Consider the following 20,131-nt stretch of genomic DNA (forward strand, 5'->3'; position numbering starts at 1 on the left):
AAGCACAGCCAGAGGCGCCCATGAACTCTCCTATTCCTCCTTTCTGCCATGCCAAACAAAGCAGCTTGATCTGCAGGAAGGAAAGAGAAAAGAGAATTCCTTTGACAGGATTTTACCGCCAAAGATAAAGCAACATAAAGAGAACGCAGCTACTCAATCCATCATTCCAATACTCATCACACAGACACGCTGTCAAATAATTGTGTCACCCAAAGAGCCAGTGTGTGGCAAAATGGCTGCAGCTGACCGTGGCTGAGGAAGAATGGCACCAAACTAGTTTCAAAATAGACAGCTTTATAAAATTGCTCAGGGAAGAGTTCTGGTTATAGGGCTGGCCTCATATTCCTCTTCACATAATGATGTCACTCCAAGACTGCTTTCTCTTCCCTGAGTGCTCCAAAAGAAGTGGTAAAGAATTACTACATCCAAGCAGTCATTTATTTATTTATTCTTCCTTGTCTGCTCTCTCCTCTCATAAAAAAACCTCAAACAAAAAACTCAAATACCTACATACCTTTCCAATGGACTGCCTGGAAAAACAGCAGCTGTTGCAAGTGTAAGCTCATCTCCAGCTTGTTGTGGGCTACTACCTCATACTGGAATTCGTGAATTTTTAATCTATGTAAAAAGGACCACCATGTGGAAACCCCAGGATGATTGCACAGGGTGTAGGGCAAAGAAGGAGATTTAGCTGCACAATCAATTGTCTCAAATTAAATCAACAGTATTGCAATGAATAAGATTTTTCTTCCCCTTAACTTTAGGCTGAATTCTACCACCAGCAAATTCTACATCCTCTTTAGAAGCCCTGCAAAGGCAGACGTCACATGGACACAACAGAGTGTTCAAAACCTCACTGCCTGGGACTCCTTCATTTCTTACCCTTAGGATGTTTGTGATTGAAAAGGAGGTTTTTCATCCTCACACTGTAACCATGCAGCACAAGTAAAATGGGCAGAACTTCATTCTTCAGTAGTGTTCCCAAACAGGAAAGGACAAAACACTTAAAAAAAAGGTGAAGATTAATTTGAAGTAGAGTATTTGGGATCTCTTTGTTTCCTTAAGGTTCTTCTTTGTAAAGAAGGTTTATCAAATATTCATCTTTTTAGACATGACCTCAGACCTCTCTCTATTTAGTTTTGGAGAAGTTGTTCCAATTTCTACAAACAGGAAATACCTATCAATCTTTCATACAGTTTTGGGAGGTTTCTTTGAGTAGTAGTATTTATTTTTTCTTTTTTTAGAAGAGCTGGCAGAAGGTGTGAGTCATGTTTAAGATTAAACTATTTTGGTTTTTTTTCTCATCTATATTCTTTTTCTTTTCCACAGGGGCAACAGCGTTTAACCTCAGTGTGTGATAATCCTCCATGTGGCATGAACAGGCATATGCTGCATTTCTAAAATTTCAGACAAATATAGAGCACCTAAGTCCTAGCAGCTTCCTAAACCCCTTGGAAATTCAAGCTACTATTTTCCATGCTTCAGCTAGGGTTATACTAGTGTATGCTGGGTCTACGTAGCCAGCCTTATGAGATGGAGGTGAAAGAGGTGCATGGGAATGATATTTATTGTTGATACATATATTGTTGGAAAAGTACTGAGAAGCCTAAAAGTTACAGTAAAAGGACAGGAGGTGGGGGGAAGGAGCTTAATGAGAACGGTTGTATTTTCCTTTATGTCATATCAGCTTTTCAACTGGTACAAATTGATTTAACACCATTTAAATCAATAGACAATAGATCAATTAGTAACATTTGAGAATTTGGCTGGTTCTTTATGATTGTTGTAAATGAGCCTGTGAAATAAATCAGCTGTTTTGATCTCATTCTTTCCCTCTATCCTGTCCCAGTATCTGCAGAGCTATGTGTTCAACTACTTTACCTGTACTTCACATAGTCCAGCTCTAGTGTAAAAGTAATGATTTAAATGGCTCCAGAAGAAAAAATAAGAACAAATAAATGTAGAGACTTTGAAACATCCAAGAACTGACAGCAGAAACCAGGTGTGCATGTGGATCTTATTTTGTGTAGGATGGGATAACAGGTCTCTTGAGCTGCAGAAGTAAATTGTGATTGCCAGGTTCTTGTGCAGAGAATGAGGCACTGTGACTGTTCTCAGTGTTTCCTGTGCAGGGCGGTCTTTTCCAAAGAAAAAAGAAGCTAGCAAAAAATGAGCCTTAAAAAAGAAAAAAAAATTCAAAAAGAAAAAAAAAGAAGGGAGAAAGGAAGAAAGAAAGGGAGGTTAGGGGAGGAAGAGTAAGAAGAAATTGCATTGTCCATCAGATAAAATATTCCCGTTTGCACTCGCTCACTGTGTTTTGCAAGTCAATGTCAGCTTTAAAGGAGCTCTCAAGGTTTTCTGGGTATTCCTTCTCCTTTTTCTGGCTATTTCGATGTGCTTGTTTGTGTTGATAGAGGAATCTGCTCATGATGGCAATGATGCAAAAGATGATGAATATCACAACTGCTATTACACCTGTAAAGGGGTGAAAAAGGAAGGACAGAAAGAGTGAAAACCAATACAAAGGCTCAGTTACCTCAGCAGGTAGCTGGTATGATAGATCAGTTCATCTCAGTCCATACACAACTATATGCTCCTAGCAAACCCTCTCTGGTAGTTTTTATTTCTATTCTGTCACCTTAAGAACTCTAAAAATAGAGCATGTATTGATATAATTGACCTAATTTCTGTAAAATTATGCTTTCACTGGAAATACAGTTAGTCCAGTGTGTTTGCTTTTAAACACTGGATCTGCTCATACAAATTTCTCCTCTGTCATATTTTCTTCTGTGTTATCTCTGGGAACCTTGCACAAGCCTGGTACACTTGGGTTTATAGCTTCTAGATATTATCAAAGGCAGCTCACTACAGGGTATGCTACAAAATAAACAAACAGAGATAAATTGTCTTCTAGGCCATTACAAGAAAATTAAAACCACACATGAAATTATGAGGAAAATGTTCCCCAGTATATAAATACTTCCATATGACCTGGTGAGTTCCACTACACCACCAGATTAACAAAGAGAGAGATCAGGAAATATGAGATATGTGAATACTCTGAAAAGTATTCACCAGGGTGGTGTCTAAAAAAAATGGCTACTTAGCTGGGTCTTAGAAAACAGACTCAGATGGAATCAGAGAGCACCTGGAACATCTGGAGATCATCTTGTCCAGATCCCCTGCTCAAGCAGGCAGGCAGACAGAGTTCAGCTGTATTTTAGAAAACTCAAGTTCCTCATGATCCATGTGTGACCACAGTAATCCCTAATGCAGTTGCCTACCTAGGAAGCTTGACACAGATATGTGCTAATAAACCGAGCAGATACTACACCTGGCTCCAGAATACAAAAAAACCCCTTGGACTTGATTTCATGGAGCCCAGATTTAAAGTCTCCTAGATTTTTGCCTTGACAGAATTATGTTTTGAATGTAGTCTTTAAAAACGAAGTTACCTCCAATCACAGCTGAATCACTTCTGACTGCATTGGTGAGAGGTTCTCTTTCATCTGTCTTCCCAAAAGGATCTGCAGTTGGTTAAACAAAAGAGAACTTATTTTCTGTATCCACTGTTCATTTTCCCTGTGGCTTAGACAGAAGTGTCCTCTTACTCTCATGAATTCTATCTGTTTTCAGAAGATGTCATTTGGGGAATTGGAGAACTGAACCAGAAGGGTATGAAAAATAAAGTGAGTTTGCAGAACAATCTTCTTCTACACCTTCAGGAGCAAATTCTATTAAGAGCATATTTAAAAGGAAACAGAAAGTTTCACACTAACAGCTGAAAGTGTTGTTTCAGTTCATCAGAAGAATCAGAGAGACATTTTAACTAAACAGCCTCTTGGGAGCTTTCCTCAGTCAGAGATGTATTATTATCTTTTTTGTTGTTACCTAAGAAATGATATCAGAAAGAAGCCAAAAGAAAGGGATGCTAGGCAGACTTAGATCTGACCTATACTTGCAGATGAGATATACAACTTGAATTCAATCCCATGAAGAGAAGCAGTCTCTGCTTGGGACATCTCATCTACTACATTTGTGGGTCTGGAATGGGAATAAAAATGCACTTTTACACACAAATATAGAATGCATCATAGAAAAGGTTAGACTGGAAAGGAAATCTGGGGGTTGTTTAGCCTGATCTCAGGTCTCTGCTCATAAGCTCAACCACGGCCAAATTCAAAATTAGATCACAGTTGGTAATAATTTTGTACACTATCAGTAGATTAATCTCACTTTATTTTTCAGTATACATGAGTTACATAAATCAAAACTAGTAATTTAGGGGTTTTTTTTAATTTATAAAATTATTTTATTCCCTAGGATGGCTGTGAAAGATTAATAGTGTGACTCTCTTCTTTTCACAAACTAGAAGAGGAGAGCATTCATTATTTCAGACTGAAGATGAGTTAACTTTCTGGATAATGGAAGTTTGGTGAGATATTTTTTACTCCATCCCTCAGGTGAAGACAGTGAATTCAGTGACAATTAAAAAATTACATCTGTTCTACAACAGGTTTCCTGAGAAAAAATCACAACTGGTGCCAGTGCATGGCACTAGTCAAAAAGAGTAATGAAAAATTATTAACCATGTATGAAAAAGTATGAAATTAAATTTTTTAATTAAAAATTATGTAAGATGTTATTTGTGCCTAAAAGATTATTTAAGATTGACACCTAATGCAATCAGCACTCCACTATTTTTTGGTTACCAGAATTTAAGCACTGAGAAGAAACTAGAACATATGTTGAAGAGCAGTTTCAGAATGGAGGCCGAGAGCCACAAGCCCCAGGAATTATATTTTGCTTGAGAAATAAAATCAGGATACAGGGAGAGGGTGGTTTTTTACAGTGCAGCAGATGGCCTGTAATAGCAGAGCCGTCTCCACAGGGAACACAATACACTCTGAAGCCAAGGAATAGCAATACTGGGTCTCATCTAAGACCTCAACAGGACATCGTCCTCCTCCTAGATAAAACTGATGGCATTACAGCTTGATTCACTGAGGTTGGAAACCCTGCTGAGGTCTCAAGGCTCCCTAGAAATCATCTAGACCAAACCCCTACTCAAATCCAAGTATATTAGAGCAAGATTTTCAGAACTGTATCCATTTGGGTTTTGAGTATATCCAAGGATGAAGACTTTACAACCTCTCTGGGCCTCACACCACTCTTCTTATCAAGTCTGTATCCTGTAGGATTCTTTCAAGCAGGCCCAAGAGAAGGTCAAAGGTTGCAGTCATGCATTTCTGCCTTTTTTCCTTCCTCTGAGTTTCCTTCCTCTGAGGATCCTCAACTTCACCATCTCATAGTTGCTACAGCCAAGTCAGTTCTGGCACATCCCTAGCCACTCAGAGCTCGTTTGGAAATACCAGCTTCAGCACAATTAGCACAGTGAGACAAAACTTCACTGTTTAAGGTGCCTTTCAGAAGCAAATCTTTTCTGTGTAGTTCCAGACTTATGGAAGTATCTGACTTTTTTTACTTTAAATGCTTGAAGAGCTGCTCTCAGATGACAGACAGCTCAAGACTCCACCATTCACACAGCTGTTTACAGCAGTTTAATATTAAGAAAAAATACCACAGGAAAAGTCTATTATCTCTATACCATCAATACACAGTTCAAAATAACAAGATCTTTGCATGTGCCTCAGCAAGGAAGAAGGTGATCTGCAGATCTTTGTTAAATATCAAAACCGCAGTAAGTCACCTCTCATTTTGTGCTTCCTCATCAGAACTGTGTTCAGATAACTGTGTGAATGGATTTTATTCCATATCTGTCTGCGAGGAAACTTATTTGAATGCAAGTATTCCTTTCTGATGGAAACAGCTTCAATTGTTTTCAAGTTACAAATGTAGAAGGCTTTTTTCACACACTTTAAGAGCTTTCCTAGTGGGATTTTTTGTTGTATCTGCACATTAGAATATCGACACAGACATGTACAGCCTCCTTTGAAGTTCTTTTTTTTCTTCTCAGACATTCAATAATGAGAAATTGGAAGTGATGAATTGAGATATAAGCACTAAATTTGAAAGTTAATCCTTGACTCTGTTTTCTTTTTATTTCTTAAAATGTGTCCTTTGCATATAAAAATGTAATGCTCAAGTACATCTATATAAATTATAATTTGCTACAAATTGGAATTTTTTTTAAACAATAATCAACCACCCATTGCTTTTACTTTAGCATATAAAGACATAAAGTCTTCAGAGCTCACTTGTTCTAAAGATCTTATTCAGGCTTTAATCAAATCCAGTGTGAATAGTGAGACTGGAATGTCAGATAATTCATCACATTGAGAGGAAATCATATTTTAGAGCACAGAGTAACAAGACAGGCCTGAGTTTTTATAATAATTCTGCATTTCTGATGCAACAGTGCTTAACCTTAACAATAGAGTGCAACTAATTGTATGCTTTAAATATTTAAGTTCAAATGCTACACTCTGCTCTGTGTTCTACCTTGAAGTTCTGAGCCTCAGGTTTTACTGCTCTCTAAACTCCTTAGAAAAATTGTATCATTGAGGTGACAGATCACAGGGCAAAGAGTTCATATTTTCAGTATCATTGCCCATTCAGGACTCACAAGACACATTTGTCTGTGCATCAGAGCAGACACCTCAGACAACTGGAGGCAGTGAGAGGGAAGTGGGGGGCTGGGGAGGAGCACAGGCACACTGGCAGCCACTCTCCAGAGTAATCAGCAGCCTTTTTCCTATGCAGAATGCTAATAGCGTCATTTGTTTTCTGGTGAACATCTTAGGCAGAAACTGCAGGAAATGGGGATTTGATGTAAGTACAAATGTGAAAGGAATTGTATACATGATCTAAACCAGAGTTTTATTAGTTATCAAAAAGGAGAAAGTGGCTTTATAGGTCAAAGGGCAAAGATTAGCCTTTAATTTGTACCCTTTTCTGGTCATTAAGAATTCTGCCACATCCACTGGTGAATAAAGCAGCAATTTGATAGTCCCTGTTCATGGTGACAACACTTCCAGCTGCTCTCAGCTTCCTACTCTGCATACAAATTCACATATGCAAAATACTTCAGATTCCCAGAGGACAGCTTCAGGATTGCAGAAGATACAAAAATGATGGGGATCATCTTGCTGGTACTGCTCAAGTAGTGCTCCCTCTCTTTAGTCTAAGAGAATGAAGTACAAGCATTCAGTGGAAGTCACACATGCCAAGGGGTTTGTACAAGAGTTTTTGCTCATTTCTGTTAGGGCAGGAAAAATTTGAATTGTTTTTTTTTATATGACTTCTATTGCTTTATCACTACTAGAATACAGAATCTGTGTAACATCTCCTTTGAGATCTGCAGCACTAGAATTATCTGGAGTGGATAGGAATGACAAATCAGGTGCATAACCAAACTTTCAAAGCTTTTCCATTACAGCTTAGGGACTTTTTTTGTTTGTTCTAGACAGACATGTTTTAGGCAATCCAGAGACTTAGCCTGAAAACATTTTTCAGAACAATGACTTTTAAAGGGATCTTGACTAATCCTGATGCTCATCCTCAACACTGCTGATTCTGAGAGAAAAGGGAACTTCCCAGTTCCACTATTCATACTATCACAAATTGCGTTACAGCAACAAGGAAGGAAACCTCCCTCTACACTGTCCTTTAAACTCCCCAATTCCCTCCCAGCAGGACATACCTGATGAGGAATATATTGTGGTTGCTGTGTTCACGTCAGCTTCCATCATGGATGCACAGTTGGATTCTGTCAAGGAACCTTGGACAGTCACGGGAGCAACGCTGGGATGGCGTAAGGCAGCCTTCAGGGGAGAGATGTGGTTGTACTGAACAGAGGACAGGCAGCCAGTGAAACCATAGGCATTTGCCTTGGAGACTTCAGGGTCCAGGGACAAACTGTCTGCAGTGCAACAGAAAAACACACTGGCAATTGTTTTAGGAAGGCATTAAGAAAATGAATCCTCTTTTGCCTTACCCACCCCTTTTACATCTACTATCAAATTTCAACTGTTCAGGTTCTCCTTCATCAGCCTACAAGTCCTCCCTGGCCTCACCCATGAGGTTACCAAAGTCCTTTCTTTATTATGCTACTTACCTTGAATTGTCTTGCATATAAAAGCCTGCACTGCACTTTTTTCCTCATCCATTTTCTCTATTAATGGACAATATCTACTAACCACAACAATAGCAACAAAAAAAATAATAATACTAAGTAAAATAGCAACTAAATACCATAGAATTGTGAGGCTGATACTCTGACTTTTTTTTTTCTTCTGCTAACAGCGTCAGTTGTACATGTATGGATCATACCTTCAAGGCATTCTGCCTCATCCACTCTTTGGATGAAAGACCCTGCTCTCTATTTTCTGTCCTAAAATGCTTTATGTGGCCTGTTGCTGAATGGCTTTTTACCTCAGCTTCCCATCCTTTAAGAGTTTATTATTCAACTTTTCTGAGGCACCTCTTCATGTTACTGTTTTTTTAATATCAGAATTCCTAAGAATCTTCCTAGTTATTAGGCAGGCTCTCACTCTACTAGCCCTATTTCACTAGTAAAATAAAAACTAAAACTGCACCTTTTCTTATCTAAATCAAAACTAAAACAAATATCATTGTGTTATTTTCCAGCCTGTAGATAAAATAGGACAAAAACAACTTATCTGTTGGTATGTGGTCAGTTAAATTTTACAAAGAGAAAGCAATCAAAGGGAAGGTTGTTTTTATATAATCATAGAAAGGTTTAGTTTGGAAGCCACCTTAAAGATCATCTCATTCCAATCCCCTGCCATGGGCAGGCACACCTCTCAGTAGACCTGGCTGCTCAGGGCCCCATCCAAGCTGGCCTTGAGCACTTCCAGGGATGAGAATCCAGAGCTTCTTTGGGCTGCCTGTTCCAATGTTCCACCTTCACAGTAAAAAAATTTACTTCCAAAAGTTTTTATATCAAAGTTTTAATATCAAAGATTGTTTGGGAAAGTCAGGGAAGGACAGTGAAGCCATTTTCTATTTTCTCCAAACTCACATTATTTACTTTCCAGAAATTGAAATTCATGCTGCTCAGAGGTCTTCAAACATGATGCGCTTTATATCTAAGTCAATCAAACAAGAAAAAGCCTACAAATGCACACAGATACAGTATAAAAACTTATTCAAAGTCTTAAAAAATTCTTGCTAATGGAGAAAAAAACCAACAAACTTCTAGCATTGAAAGTTTTGGGAATACTTCCAATGGCATTGTGAAATAAGGGTTCCTAGCTTTTCAAGTTTTGTTTTCAAATCTTGAAAGAATAAGATGCTAAATTTTAAAATAAGGTCCAATTTTTCCATTATTATTCAAATACAATGGTTCTACAAGTGGTCAGGATTTATGGGGAAAAAAAGGCCTTCTTTCAAAGCTGAAATTGCTATTTTAATAATATAAACTTGGTGTTTTTTTTGTTTTTTTTTTTTTAATGAGAAAATACAGAGAAATCACAAAGCCAGCCCAAATCACACATTATTTTTGTGCTCAAGATCTGTGGCTGTTATGCCATGCAGCCAGAGGGAATTAGCTGAGAAAGATTTCTAATTATGTTTGAGTGTCTGTGCAAGGATAACCCAGAAGAGTGCGGCTGTTTCTCAGCAAAGCAAGGGACAGTACCAGCTTGCTCTCCCAAGGGCCTTACAGGAGAAATGCTCAGTTTGCAGAGCTGTCAGGGGCACAGCTTCTGAGCTGCAAGATGGGAAAGGAAACACTGAGGCTTTGTCCCTGGAAAACCTGCAATCTTGCAGAAGTTCACATTTGCTCTTCTGAAAGTATGTAGGAATTGACTGCATTCAGATTTTTAATGAGATTTTGGCTGAGATGTTATAAAACAGACAAAGGATTGCTTCCAAGTTCCTGCAAGGTTTGTATATACTAAAAGATGGATTTACCGTATTTGCCATCTTTGTTGAATTTATAAAACCCTTTGTAAACATTCCTACCCTCAGCCTTTATTGTTTTCTTAGCTCTGACACAAAAGGTGAATTGGTTGCTATCTTTTATAACCAGGCAATCTAAGTTGCTCTGTTCTACCCCAATGTGCAAAACGTAAAGCCTAAAGAAAAGATGTGTTCCTCTCTCATGGTACAGTAGTTTGAAAAGTCTGAGATTCAGTACTTTTGCAGGCATTTTTAAGAGTCACATCAAGGGCCAATTCCAAGAACATTTTGTCAAAGTAAGCTTTGCATCAATGAGAACTCGGAGATTTGTTGTTGAATGACTTTGAAATTTGGAAAAAAAAAAAAAAAAAAGAAATGAAAAGAACAAACCAAAAACAACCCCGGAGTCCTCTGGTAAAAATTCCACACGCACAGATACAGCTTTATTTTGGTGTGTGCCCAATGTCTGTCAGAAAAGAGGGCTTTCACTGTTCTCAACAAGAAAGCTGCACAATTTGGTTGTGAACAACTTGTGCTGCCCTCTGAATTCTTGAGAGGATAATGTAAATCTGTGATTATGACATGGTTGGCTCTATGAAAGGCTTATGAAAAGACACTCTGTCCTTTGGAGGTTTTGCATGACAATAAAATGTTTTTCCAAAAGGTGTTTTCACTACACAACACAGTGCTCAGTGAGAAAAGCAACTCGGTGAGGTTCTGTGGTCTGTGCTGCAGCCAAGGTCATAAGAAACTTCAGTGGCCTTCCTCTGACCTGGCAGTGCTGGGAATATTTCCACGCATTTCACTGGTCTGGAAAATCACACTGAATTGCTGCTGATGGCTTGGTTTGATCTTCTGACATTTTAGCATTTCATTTCTGTTCTCAGCATTGGAGAATAAATTATTTTGGGTAATTTCTACATGGAGAATAAGAGGGCAATCTTTTTTAGCTTTTAGTAATTTAACTGCTCTTTCTCCACAAATTAAGTTTACCCCTGTATTAGGAAGTAATTTTTAAGCTTTATCTGTTGAGTTGTGCATAAGTTGGCCTGGCTTCTTGTTGGGTCCTGTAGCTGAAGCTGTCTGCAATGTCACAGCTCAGCAAGATTTATGTTTGTTTTCCATGTATTTACAATGGCTTTCCACGATAATGAGGATTAAGTCTAACATGTGGTTGTATTTTTTAAACTTTATAGGTTGTATCTATATTATAGGTATCAACATAACTTATGTGCTGATTGATTCCTATTGAGAAAATCAGACATCCTGTTCCCCTGCTGTTTCATTATACACCTCTGCCACATACAACACATTTGTTTTAAGATTTTAGATAAAGCATGAGTCTTCATATCTCAGTAATGGGCATTAATTTTCATCGTTAATAGAATTCCATGAGAATTCTCTAGGACCAAGCATCAATCTGCTCAGTAATGAAACAGCAAATTGACATAGTAAATGATAACAAGTAGAATAGGTAATTGGAATCAAACACAAATCAAAAGTGTTATTTTTGTGCAGGGAGAGTGGGTAAAACACCCTTTTTCTAAAGGTATCAATGTGTACATTAACATAACATAAACATTTTTCAGCATTTTTTATTTCCTTATAAACATTATTTTCATATCACTCAGAAACTTAAAACTCATTTTGCCAAGGTGTGAACAGGACTGGCAAGGTTACTTCTTGGACATTGTTACCAGATTTGAAGTCACGACCTTGAGGTAAAAGACACTTGTAGTGTCCACACACTGCACCTGTCTCAGAAGAGCTGACTACAATGCACTGTGCAGGTACCTTGAAAAATGTGCTGCTGTGCCCATCAACAACCTCAGTAAACACTGCTGACATTAATTATCCAGTTAGAAAGGGCAGAATTCTTGGGTTAGCCTGGAACCCAAAAATATAACTTTGGAATAATCTCATTTCCTAGTGTGAGTCTGCCACAAAGACAGTGGAATGAAAACCACAGAAGTTTCTCCTGGTTACAGCTGAGGTCAACCACTTTGACTCTTGCTTAATGAAAGGATGAATTTGAACAGGGGACAGGCTTCAGACATTCAATGCCTCTCCTAAGCACTTCTGAAAAAGCAATGAGCAGCAAGAGCAACATAAAGGCACTTCTTCTCACGAGTCTCCACAGGAATGAACAGAATGCCCAAACTTGCTCAATGAGCCTGGATTTGTTTTGTTGCAATTGAACACTTTGTGCCAAGTGTAACATTTAGGGATTTTTGTTTCATTAGGCTTTGCAGAGATAATTTAAGGCGTGCATTTATTAAGTTTTCTCAAAGACAGCTTATCATTGAAAATGAGGCACTTGGAGTTGCAATGTGAAATTTGTTAACATGTCTTATTTGACATGTGAATCCTAATCTGTCACAACACAACCAGTCCTATGTGATTCTGCACGGGCTGAAAATCTATAATCTATAATTTATAATGTATAAAAAGAAGAAAATATGCAAGAAGATGGAGAGATTATGTACAAAAGCATATATTGATGTACAATATATGCTTGTCCCAGAAGCAGACAGCTAAAATCAACTCAAGTAGCAAGAATTCAGTCTAAAAATAAAATTTCTGGGTAGAAGCAGATGACCTTGGACTCCTATTTAGGCAGCACTGTCATCAAGAAAACAGGCATTTAAGCATGGTGTTATGATCATAGGGTAATTGATATTGCTGGGGAAAATGTTGGAATAGATCTGGTCTCTTTTCCATAGAGACTTGATGGCATTGGCTTAGACCTTGGATTGCTTGGACTGCCTGGGGTAGCCAAAATTTGCTTAATTTAGGTGCTTGCCATCTTGGTCTTTTATCTTATGTAGTAATTTCCATTTTCCTTAATGCTTTACTATGCTACTAGGAGGAAAACCCATGACTTTTAAAGGCACCCTAAAATTCACCTAAGAGATTTTTGTTCACAATATGGTCTAAGAAGTAGGTATTTAGGGCAAGAAGAGTCTGAAGCAAAGAAATGAGCTTTGCAGTCACCAGAAGAGTCCAGCCAACATCTCTTGCACACATTGTTGTCTCGTTTAAACTGTAAATTGTGATCTGGTAAGCTTAAAACCAGGAATGTCTTTCCAAAAAAAAAAAAAAAAAAAAAACAACGGACTTAAGCATTTTTCATAGAAAGTCTCTAAAAGGAGGTACTTATTGAAGGCAACTTTTGTATTTCAGAGTTAATGGCAATTTACCCCTTGTGATTTAATTATCCCATTATCATCTACCCCTATATAATATTCTTGGATGAACTGTTCTGTGATCTCTTCAGTGTACAGATTCCATTTTCTCCTCATGAACTTTTAATAAGAAAAGCTATTGTAGAAATCATAAGAATTGTACTGCACCTACATAATGATTTTAATAAAATCACTTTCCAGATAAACTTTCTTTTATGTACACTTTATATCAAACCTGAATGACTCAGTGGAAACTTGAGTGTGTTTTAGCTCAGGCTTTTAGAGATAAAAAATATCATCTTCCTGTGCCAGAATACACAATCATTTATGTTACCAGTGTGGGAAGGTCTGCTAATTGATCACTTTGAAGACACAAATAAATTAGCTCAACACTAATAGGTTCTAAAGAAATACTTGCAACCTTTTTCTTCAAAATCCTTTTGAATCCTTTCAGTGCTACCTTTTTACTCTGGTATTTCTACACAACTACAATATTAAATTGCTCAGACACAAATACACAAACAATGAAATTCACTTCTCTGCATCAGAGATCATTTTTCCCAGGGACAATAATGGTGAAAAATTTAGACATGTTGGGGCACAGTAAAAAGTTTTCAAGGATTTATTAAAGTAAACCCACAAACAAATAAATTATATTTTGCACTGGGATAGCAGCTTTTTGTAGACAACACCTAAACACATGCAAATGTGTCTCTGAGATCAGAGAATTACGAAATAATTTAATTTCAAAGACACCTCTGAAGGTCATGCAGTTCAATCCCTTGTTCAAAGCAGAGCCAGCCTCACAGTTAGGTCAGAATGTTCATGTGGTTAAATACAGCAGTATGATCTCTGCAAGGAGCACTTAAAGTAAATGAACTGGGACTCTGGTTAAAATTTCACTGAGGCTTTGCCATAAACTGTATGACCCACTTGGGGCCTGAATCCAGTGCTCAGTAAAGTCCGTGGAAAAACTCCCATTGATACCGATAAGCTTTGGATAGGTCCTTTTGTGTCCTGACTCTATATTTGTGAAGTAAAAATGACAACAAACTACAGGATAATAATATTTTTCTATTGCTGTTGGGTGCAGTGAGGATGAATTCAACAGACGTCGGCTGGCTACTTGAATGATGCTTCCTTTTACTCCCTTGTCTTCAAAGCCACACTTATATTTAGATTGATCTTTCCAAGGCAGCTATATGGTCCCATTACTGTGTATCTGAAGAGCTCACAGCCTTTAATGCTTTTATCCTCCCAGCACCCCTCTGATACAGTGCTGTTCTATTATCTATGCTTTACTGATAGAGAAGGGAGATAGTAAAGCTCAGACTGGTTCCAGTGGGAATAAAATGCCTGCTTACCTTTATATCTGCACATAAATGGCTTACCCAAGGTCATTCAAGTAGTCTGTGGCAGAGTGACTGTCCCTACGTTTTGGATTCCAGGTGAGACTCCTCTGCCTAAACAGAGGGTTTTTTTCCCAGAATTCACAGCTGGGTATAAGGCAGCCATGGGAAAAAACATAGCCAGTTTAAAAGGAGAAAAAAATATTAGAGTGTAAGTAGCTAAAGAAAGCATAATGGGGCTGGGAGTGGGGAGGGGTAGAAACAGGGGAAACACTATTATTTAAAAAAATGGTCACTTTATAAAAGTGCACTTTTCAAAAGTTCCAGCTGTGCTGAAATGGCTATCGTAAGAAAATCTGGGGAGGAAGGATTTTCAAGCTTTCATGATGTCCTGCTGGAAGACCTCTTTGAGATTTCCCAGTCAGTGGAAAATTAATGGTGAAGTCAAAAAAGAAGGTGGTATCTTATTAGGCAGCCAGGATCAGGCTTTTAGAGCAGACAAATGAGCACTGGTGTGACAGGAAAGAAGAGAGACAGATTTTCAGAAGATTATAGTATGGATATGTAGGACATGTAGAACAGAGAGTTTTTTGCATGGTTCTCTTTCAGTGGATGCTTAAATTTCCTAATGAATGCCTTTAGGTGTGTAATCCCAGTGGCATCCAAAATAAACACTACAGTAAGTCTAGGTCTACTCCAAAGCATCACATGCCTCTGAAGTTTATGCTTTGCTGAGGGCATGAGCAATGAGAAGTAAAAACTTGGCAGATACTGGTTTAAGTCACCCGTATTCACCTGATGAGCCATCATTAAAAGAAGCTATAGTCAACACTTTATCCATACAACAGGATAATGATTTAACATACTTATGTAAGTTCCACAGTCCCAAATGACAATGTCTACCTCTCCTCTTTGTACAACAAAGCAATACTCTTAACATTGTAGCAGTAGGAATTTCTGGTTTGGTTTTGTTTCTTTCCATCATAGAGTAGTGTGCAACCTGAGTAAGTTTGGAGAAGATAAAAAATGGTGGAGAGCAGTTGGTATACCAGATGGTTGTGTCACCATTCAGAGGGATGTTGACAAGCTGGTGGAATGAGAAAACGAGAACACTGCATTTCAGCAAAGGAAATGTGAAGATCTGCGCTTGGGTTAGAAAGAACCCCACCCAGCAGCACTGGTTTGGGGCTGAGCAGCTGGTGAGCAGCTTTGCAGAGAAAGACAGCTTCCCAGTGGGAGGGAAGCATGGACTTACTGGAGTGGGTTCAGTGAAGGGCTGCAAAGATGATTTAGGGACCAGAGCATCTCTCCTGTGAAGAGAGAATTGATAGAGCTGGGAGTGTTTATCCTGGAGGGAGAGGACTGAGGAAGGTCTGTGATTTTCTGAGGGCACAAGGACTTACTCAGCATAGCTACAGCTGTGGGATAAAACCTGGAAAATTAAATCCTAATATACAAGAAACAGTTTGTGGAAATTCACTTAACATATGAAAAAGAAACTGGAATTAGAATTAGGCTGGAATTAAAGCAACTTGCTGGGATGCATTGTGTCATTCCCAGTATGGCAATAGTACTTCACCACCTGGATGGCCAAGTTTATGGCTTTAGTATCATTACAGAATATGAACTATTGCTACACCAAAACAAAACCCTAATAAGCTTTGGGGAAAGAGAGAAATAAAAGAAGGATAAAAGTCAATGGTGTTCAGTGGAACTAAATTCCTGACCTTTGGAGATACACCTGGGCTTTTTGGCTTTGCAACAATTTGCACTTGTGAAGTTAATCATATTTTTGTGACTAAATCTAGTTTCTCTCCATAATGCTGAGCTGCACCATGTCAGCTTGCTGGCTACATTTTTGAAGGTCTTTGTGCAACCTTCCATCTTTCTGGCTAAAAAGTCCTTGCTTTATTGATTTGGTGTCTATAGCTTGAGTTCTAGGTAGAGGTTCTTTTAGATTTTCAGCACTACATCTAAACATTGACAAAGTTGGAATTTCAGCTTAGCTCTGAATTGGGCTGAAAACTGTCAGGTTCCCAAACTTGTCCACAAAGGCTTGGAAGACAGCTGCATTCTGAAAAAAACCAACATTATATATAACTAAGTGGATAATCAGGTCCTGCTCTTAATCTACTTAATTAAAGGTGATGCAGAATGCACTATTGTCATTCTACAGAGTTACACTGCAGAAGCAGGCACCAGGGGATGTCTGTAGTGCCTGTCTAGCTGTCAGTCCCACAGGCTCCTGTGCTAATAATGAAACATATAAAATTGCAATGGTGACTCAGATGTCAGGCTTGATATGGAGGTCCAATTTGAACAAAGGACTGAAATGTCTGTAAAGAAGGCTGTATTTAGAATCTTACTGGGAAAGAACAAGACTCTTATATAAAAGAATATGACATACTTGACAATAAAAAAGAGCAGTTCCATTTTCCAAATTTCAGGCAGGGTTTTCCTGGTCTTGTAATGGCTTTGTAGTGTGGAGGAGTAAAGATCAAGAAGGTCCATGTACAGAACATGCAGAATTGTGGTCTAAGTGCTATATGCAATATTCCTTGCAGAATTCAAATGGAAAAAGACTGGCAGTGAAAAAAGTGGCAGAGAGGATGAAGGCTCCATTGTGCTGTTCTTATCATTAGGAAACAGAAATGGCTGGAGACGAGGAAGCTGCAGTCAGCAAAATGGTATCATTAGGCTAAGATGCTGCCCTGTGCAGCCACAGAGGCTGTATGAATCACTTCACTGGAGGGAGCAGTCGGAGCACTTAATATTGCTGTCGATGCAAACAAGTAAAGCTGCCAAAGTTTTGCATTGATGGGATACATAAATAGAGTACTGGAATGCTCAGGCCAACTCTTCCAGCAAAAACCATCCAAACAACCCCCCAATTCTATCAAAAACCCAACACACAGCACAGACTAATTCCAGCACTGTAACATCTCATGAATCAGGAGTATATTTAGTAAAACCTACCTGTGACCTTGCCCAAGGTGAGTGACTTAATGGCCTTAAAATCAATCTCAGAAAAGTTGTGTTTGAGTTTGAGAACTTGATCAACCTGGAAAGGTCAATAAAATTACTTCAGTACAACAGTACATGGACACCCCTAGATCTCATTGTACTGCAAACTTCTGGGAATGTTCTCAGTGGCCAATCTGTTAATTCTGCCCCCAAGTGTGATTCAGTTTCTAAAGATAGCAAAGTGGATCTGCTTTGATTTTAGCATGAGAAGCTGAAAGGTATACCAGAATAGTAATATAAAGGACTTTGAAGAAACTTCCCCTGCAGAAAAGCTTAAAATGTTTGACCCTGAAATCCCCCTTCCCAAAATCCATGTCTAGTCACTTCAAAATCCACTCAAAGGAGGCCACTCTAGAAATGTATTGTGAAGAATTAGTTCTGCACAGAAGAAAACCACAGAGCAGCAGACAATAGAAGACTGGTACTTGAGGAAAACCCTGGCTTTTAGCATAACCCTTCTTTTTAGATTGAGGCCTACCCACTGTAATTGTGTGATGTGTGATTTTACCACCCAGAGATGGAAACTGTAGGGGAAAAAAACATGCAGTGCTGTGTGTTTCTATCTTTTCATTCTATTCCTTAAGATACCACCTCTCTATAGACTCTGCCACCCTTCCTTGTTAAATGATTTTTGCCCAGATCTAGCCAACCTGTTTTGCAATATGGATGGCAATAATTAGCTTTAGAAGAAAAGAAGGAGCAGCATGATGGTCCTCTTCTCCCTGCCTTGGAAAAGCAGCTGAGGCAGGGGAACCAGGCAGAGGAGAGGTTTTGCCCCTCTGAGGTTGTCACACTCAGCCTGGCTTGCTTCTAGTTTCTAGGATGGAGCACTGCCATGTACATGGTGACTGCACCCTGCATTCCCTCAGCTTTTCCTTTCCTGTGAGAGGATAAGGCAGCTGGGGTCACATTCTTACTTGGGAAACATACCCTAACCGAAATTAAATTCCTCAGCTTTTTGCTCCCTTTTGCAGCTTTTCCATGATCCATACTGTGTGTTTCAATGGAGACTACAGATCACACAGACATTCCTAAGCCCCAGAACCACTCCAGTGGTACAGATGAACGTCTGGCCAAAGGTGTTTCCTAATTCACAGTTTGTCAGAAGCAAGGGAAGATCTTTCAATGTTAAAAAACACTGTTTGGCACTCTTTGAATAGGGTCCAGATGACGCTCTGCTTGAAGCTACAGGGCTGTTCTGCTGCTGAATCAGTGTGAAACCTTTTTCTTCTGCCAGTGACCAGACACTGAGATCAGGAAGTCTGATTCCCAGAATTCCTAAATCATGCAATTTAAGGTCCCTTCCATCCAAGGGACGGAATCCCTTGGATGGAAGGGACCTTGGATGGAAGGGACCTTAAAGCCCATCTCATTCCAGCCCTCTTGCTGTGCACAGGGACACCACCCACTGCTAGAGCAGGGTGCTCAGAGCTCCACCCTGGCCTTGAACACTTCCAGAGATGGGAATGCACAACTTCTCTGGGCAACCTGTGCCAGTGTCTGTGGCCTGAGGTGTTATTTAACACTCAGCACAAGCCATGGCATACCTGAATGATGAGCTCTCTGCCCTCCCTGTTAATCTTCACACGGTGCAGCTCTCGGTTGGCAAAATTTCCAGATGCAATGGTGAAAATGAGGAGCCCATCCTTACTCAGGTTGTATCGGACCTGTAAACTTCCTTAAAAGCAGAGAAAAATTGTACATATAAAACCTATGTCAGCTCAATAACTTTACACAACAAATAACTAATTTTCTTTGTATTACTATGGAGTAACAAGGTTAATAAGTCAAGAAGAAGGTTAAAAGAATTCAAGCTGTAATGAAAAGTGTGAAGAAAATAATGCACTGGAGGAGCTTTTCTTCCTACTGGGTTAAGAAACTGCTATGGAAACACAACTTAATGAGTAACTAAGTATACCAAAGGTGAGTGTGTCTGTCTGCAGGTCAGGCACTGAGCCCTGCCATAGCTGATCTACATCATCCCTGCGAGGGATCACTTCCAGCAGAGGGCATGCAGGGCTTGCTCTGCCCTGCTAAACTAATAATGCTGGGTTTTTATAATTTCCTTTCATCCAGATGTAACAGACAACACGGAAGACACATGACAACTGTAAGAATTATAACTTAATTCCAAACAGTTAGAGGTCTGTACTTACATTATCATATGAAATAAAGAAGTACCTTTACTTCTAACATTTTTGAAGGAATTCATGCAATCCATATAAAAATGAATGCCAAACATCTCATTCAATCTTGCTATCAAAATAGCGTCGTGGCTTCTGATAAATAACAGTACCATAACAAATCAAAATGCACAAGGAAATGAGGAATTCTGTATGAATTTTAATATTTCAACAAATGACTACAGGGAATGTGTACAGATGATATAGATAGATATAGATAATATAGATACATAGACACATGGAGCTACATATGGCACAATCTAAAAGAAAAAGGATCTATTCTGGTAAAATCCTTTCAAGCATACTTTTCTGGGAATTAAGTAGCAGAGAAAAAAAAATCCGAAATTTCTGAACTCTTTTTATGCATCAGCAACCAAAATTCATGGGACTGTAGTACTATAGAGTTCAAAAGCTTTTCTCGTGCTATTTTTAACTGTCTCCAAAGAGAAAATAAATGCTGACAGCATCCCAACCCTGAGAAAGGGTCCTGCATTTATTTCCTGTT

General features: G+C 38.8%; 1 protein-coding gene across 1 annotated transcript in view; it reads right to left on the bottom strand.

Annotated features, from left to right (window-relative positions):
- Positions 1-2,278: 2,278 nt before the first annotated feature.
- Positions 2,279-20,131, bottom strand: part of CNTNAP5 (contactin associated protein family member 5) — a 197,340-nt gene continuing 179,487 nt past the window's right edge. Inside the window, exons 21-25 of the mRNA XM_041405185.1 lie at positions 18,991-19,121; positions 17,396-17,480; positions 7,664-7,882; positions 3,456-3,527; positions 2,279-2,475 (exon numbers count right to left, since the gene is read on the bottom strand). Coding sequence (XP_041261119.1) covers positions 2,279-2,475; positions 3,456-3,527; positions 7,664-7,882; positions 17,396-17,480; positions 18,991-19,121 — 704 coding nt within the window. The remainder of the gene's footprint in view (positions 2,476-3,455; positions 3,528-7,663; positions 7,883-17,395; positions 17,481-18,990; positions 19,122-20,131) is intronic.

Source organism: Onychostruthus taczanowskii, unplaced genomic scaffold (assembly GCF_017590055.1).
Source record: "Onychostruthus taczanowskii isolate IOZ18803 unplaced genomic scaffold, ASM1759005v1 scaffold10, whole genome shotgun sequence".
Classification (NCBI taxonomy): domain Eukaryota; kingdom Metazoa; phylum Chordata; class Aves; order Passeriformes; family Passeridae; genus Onychostruthus; species Onychostruthus taczanowskii.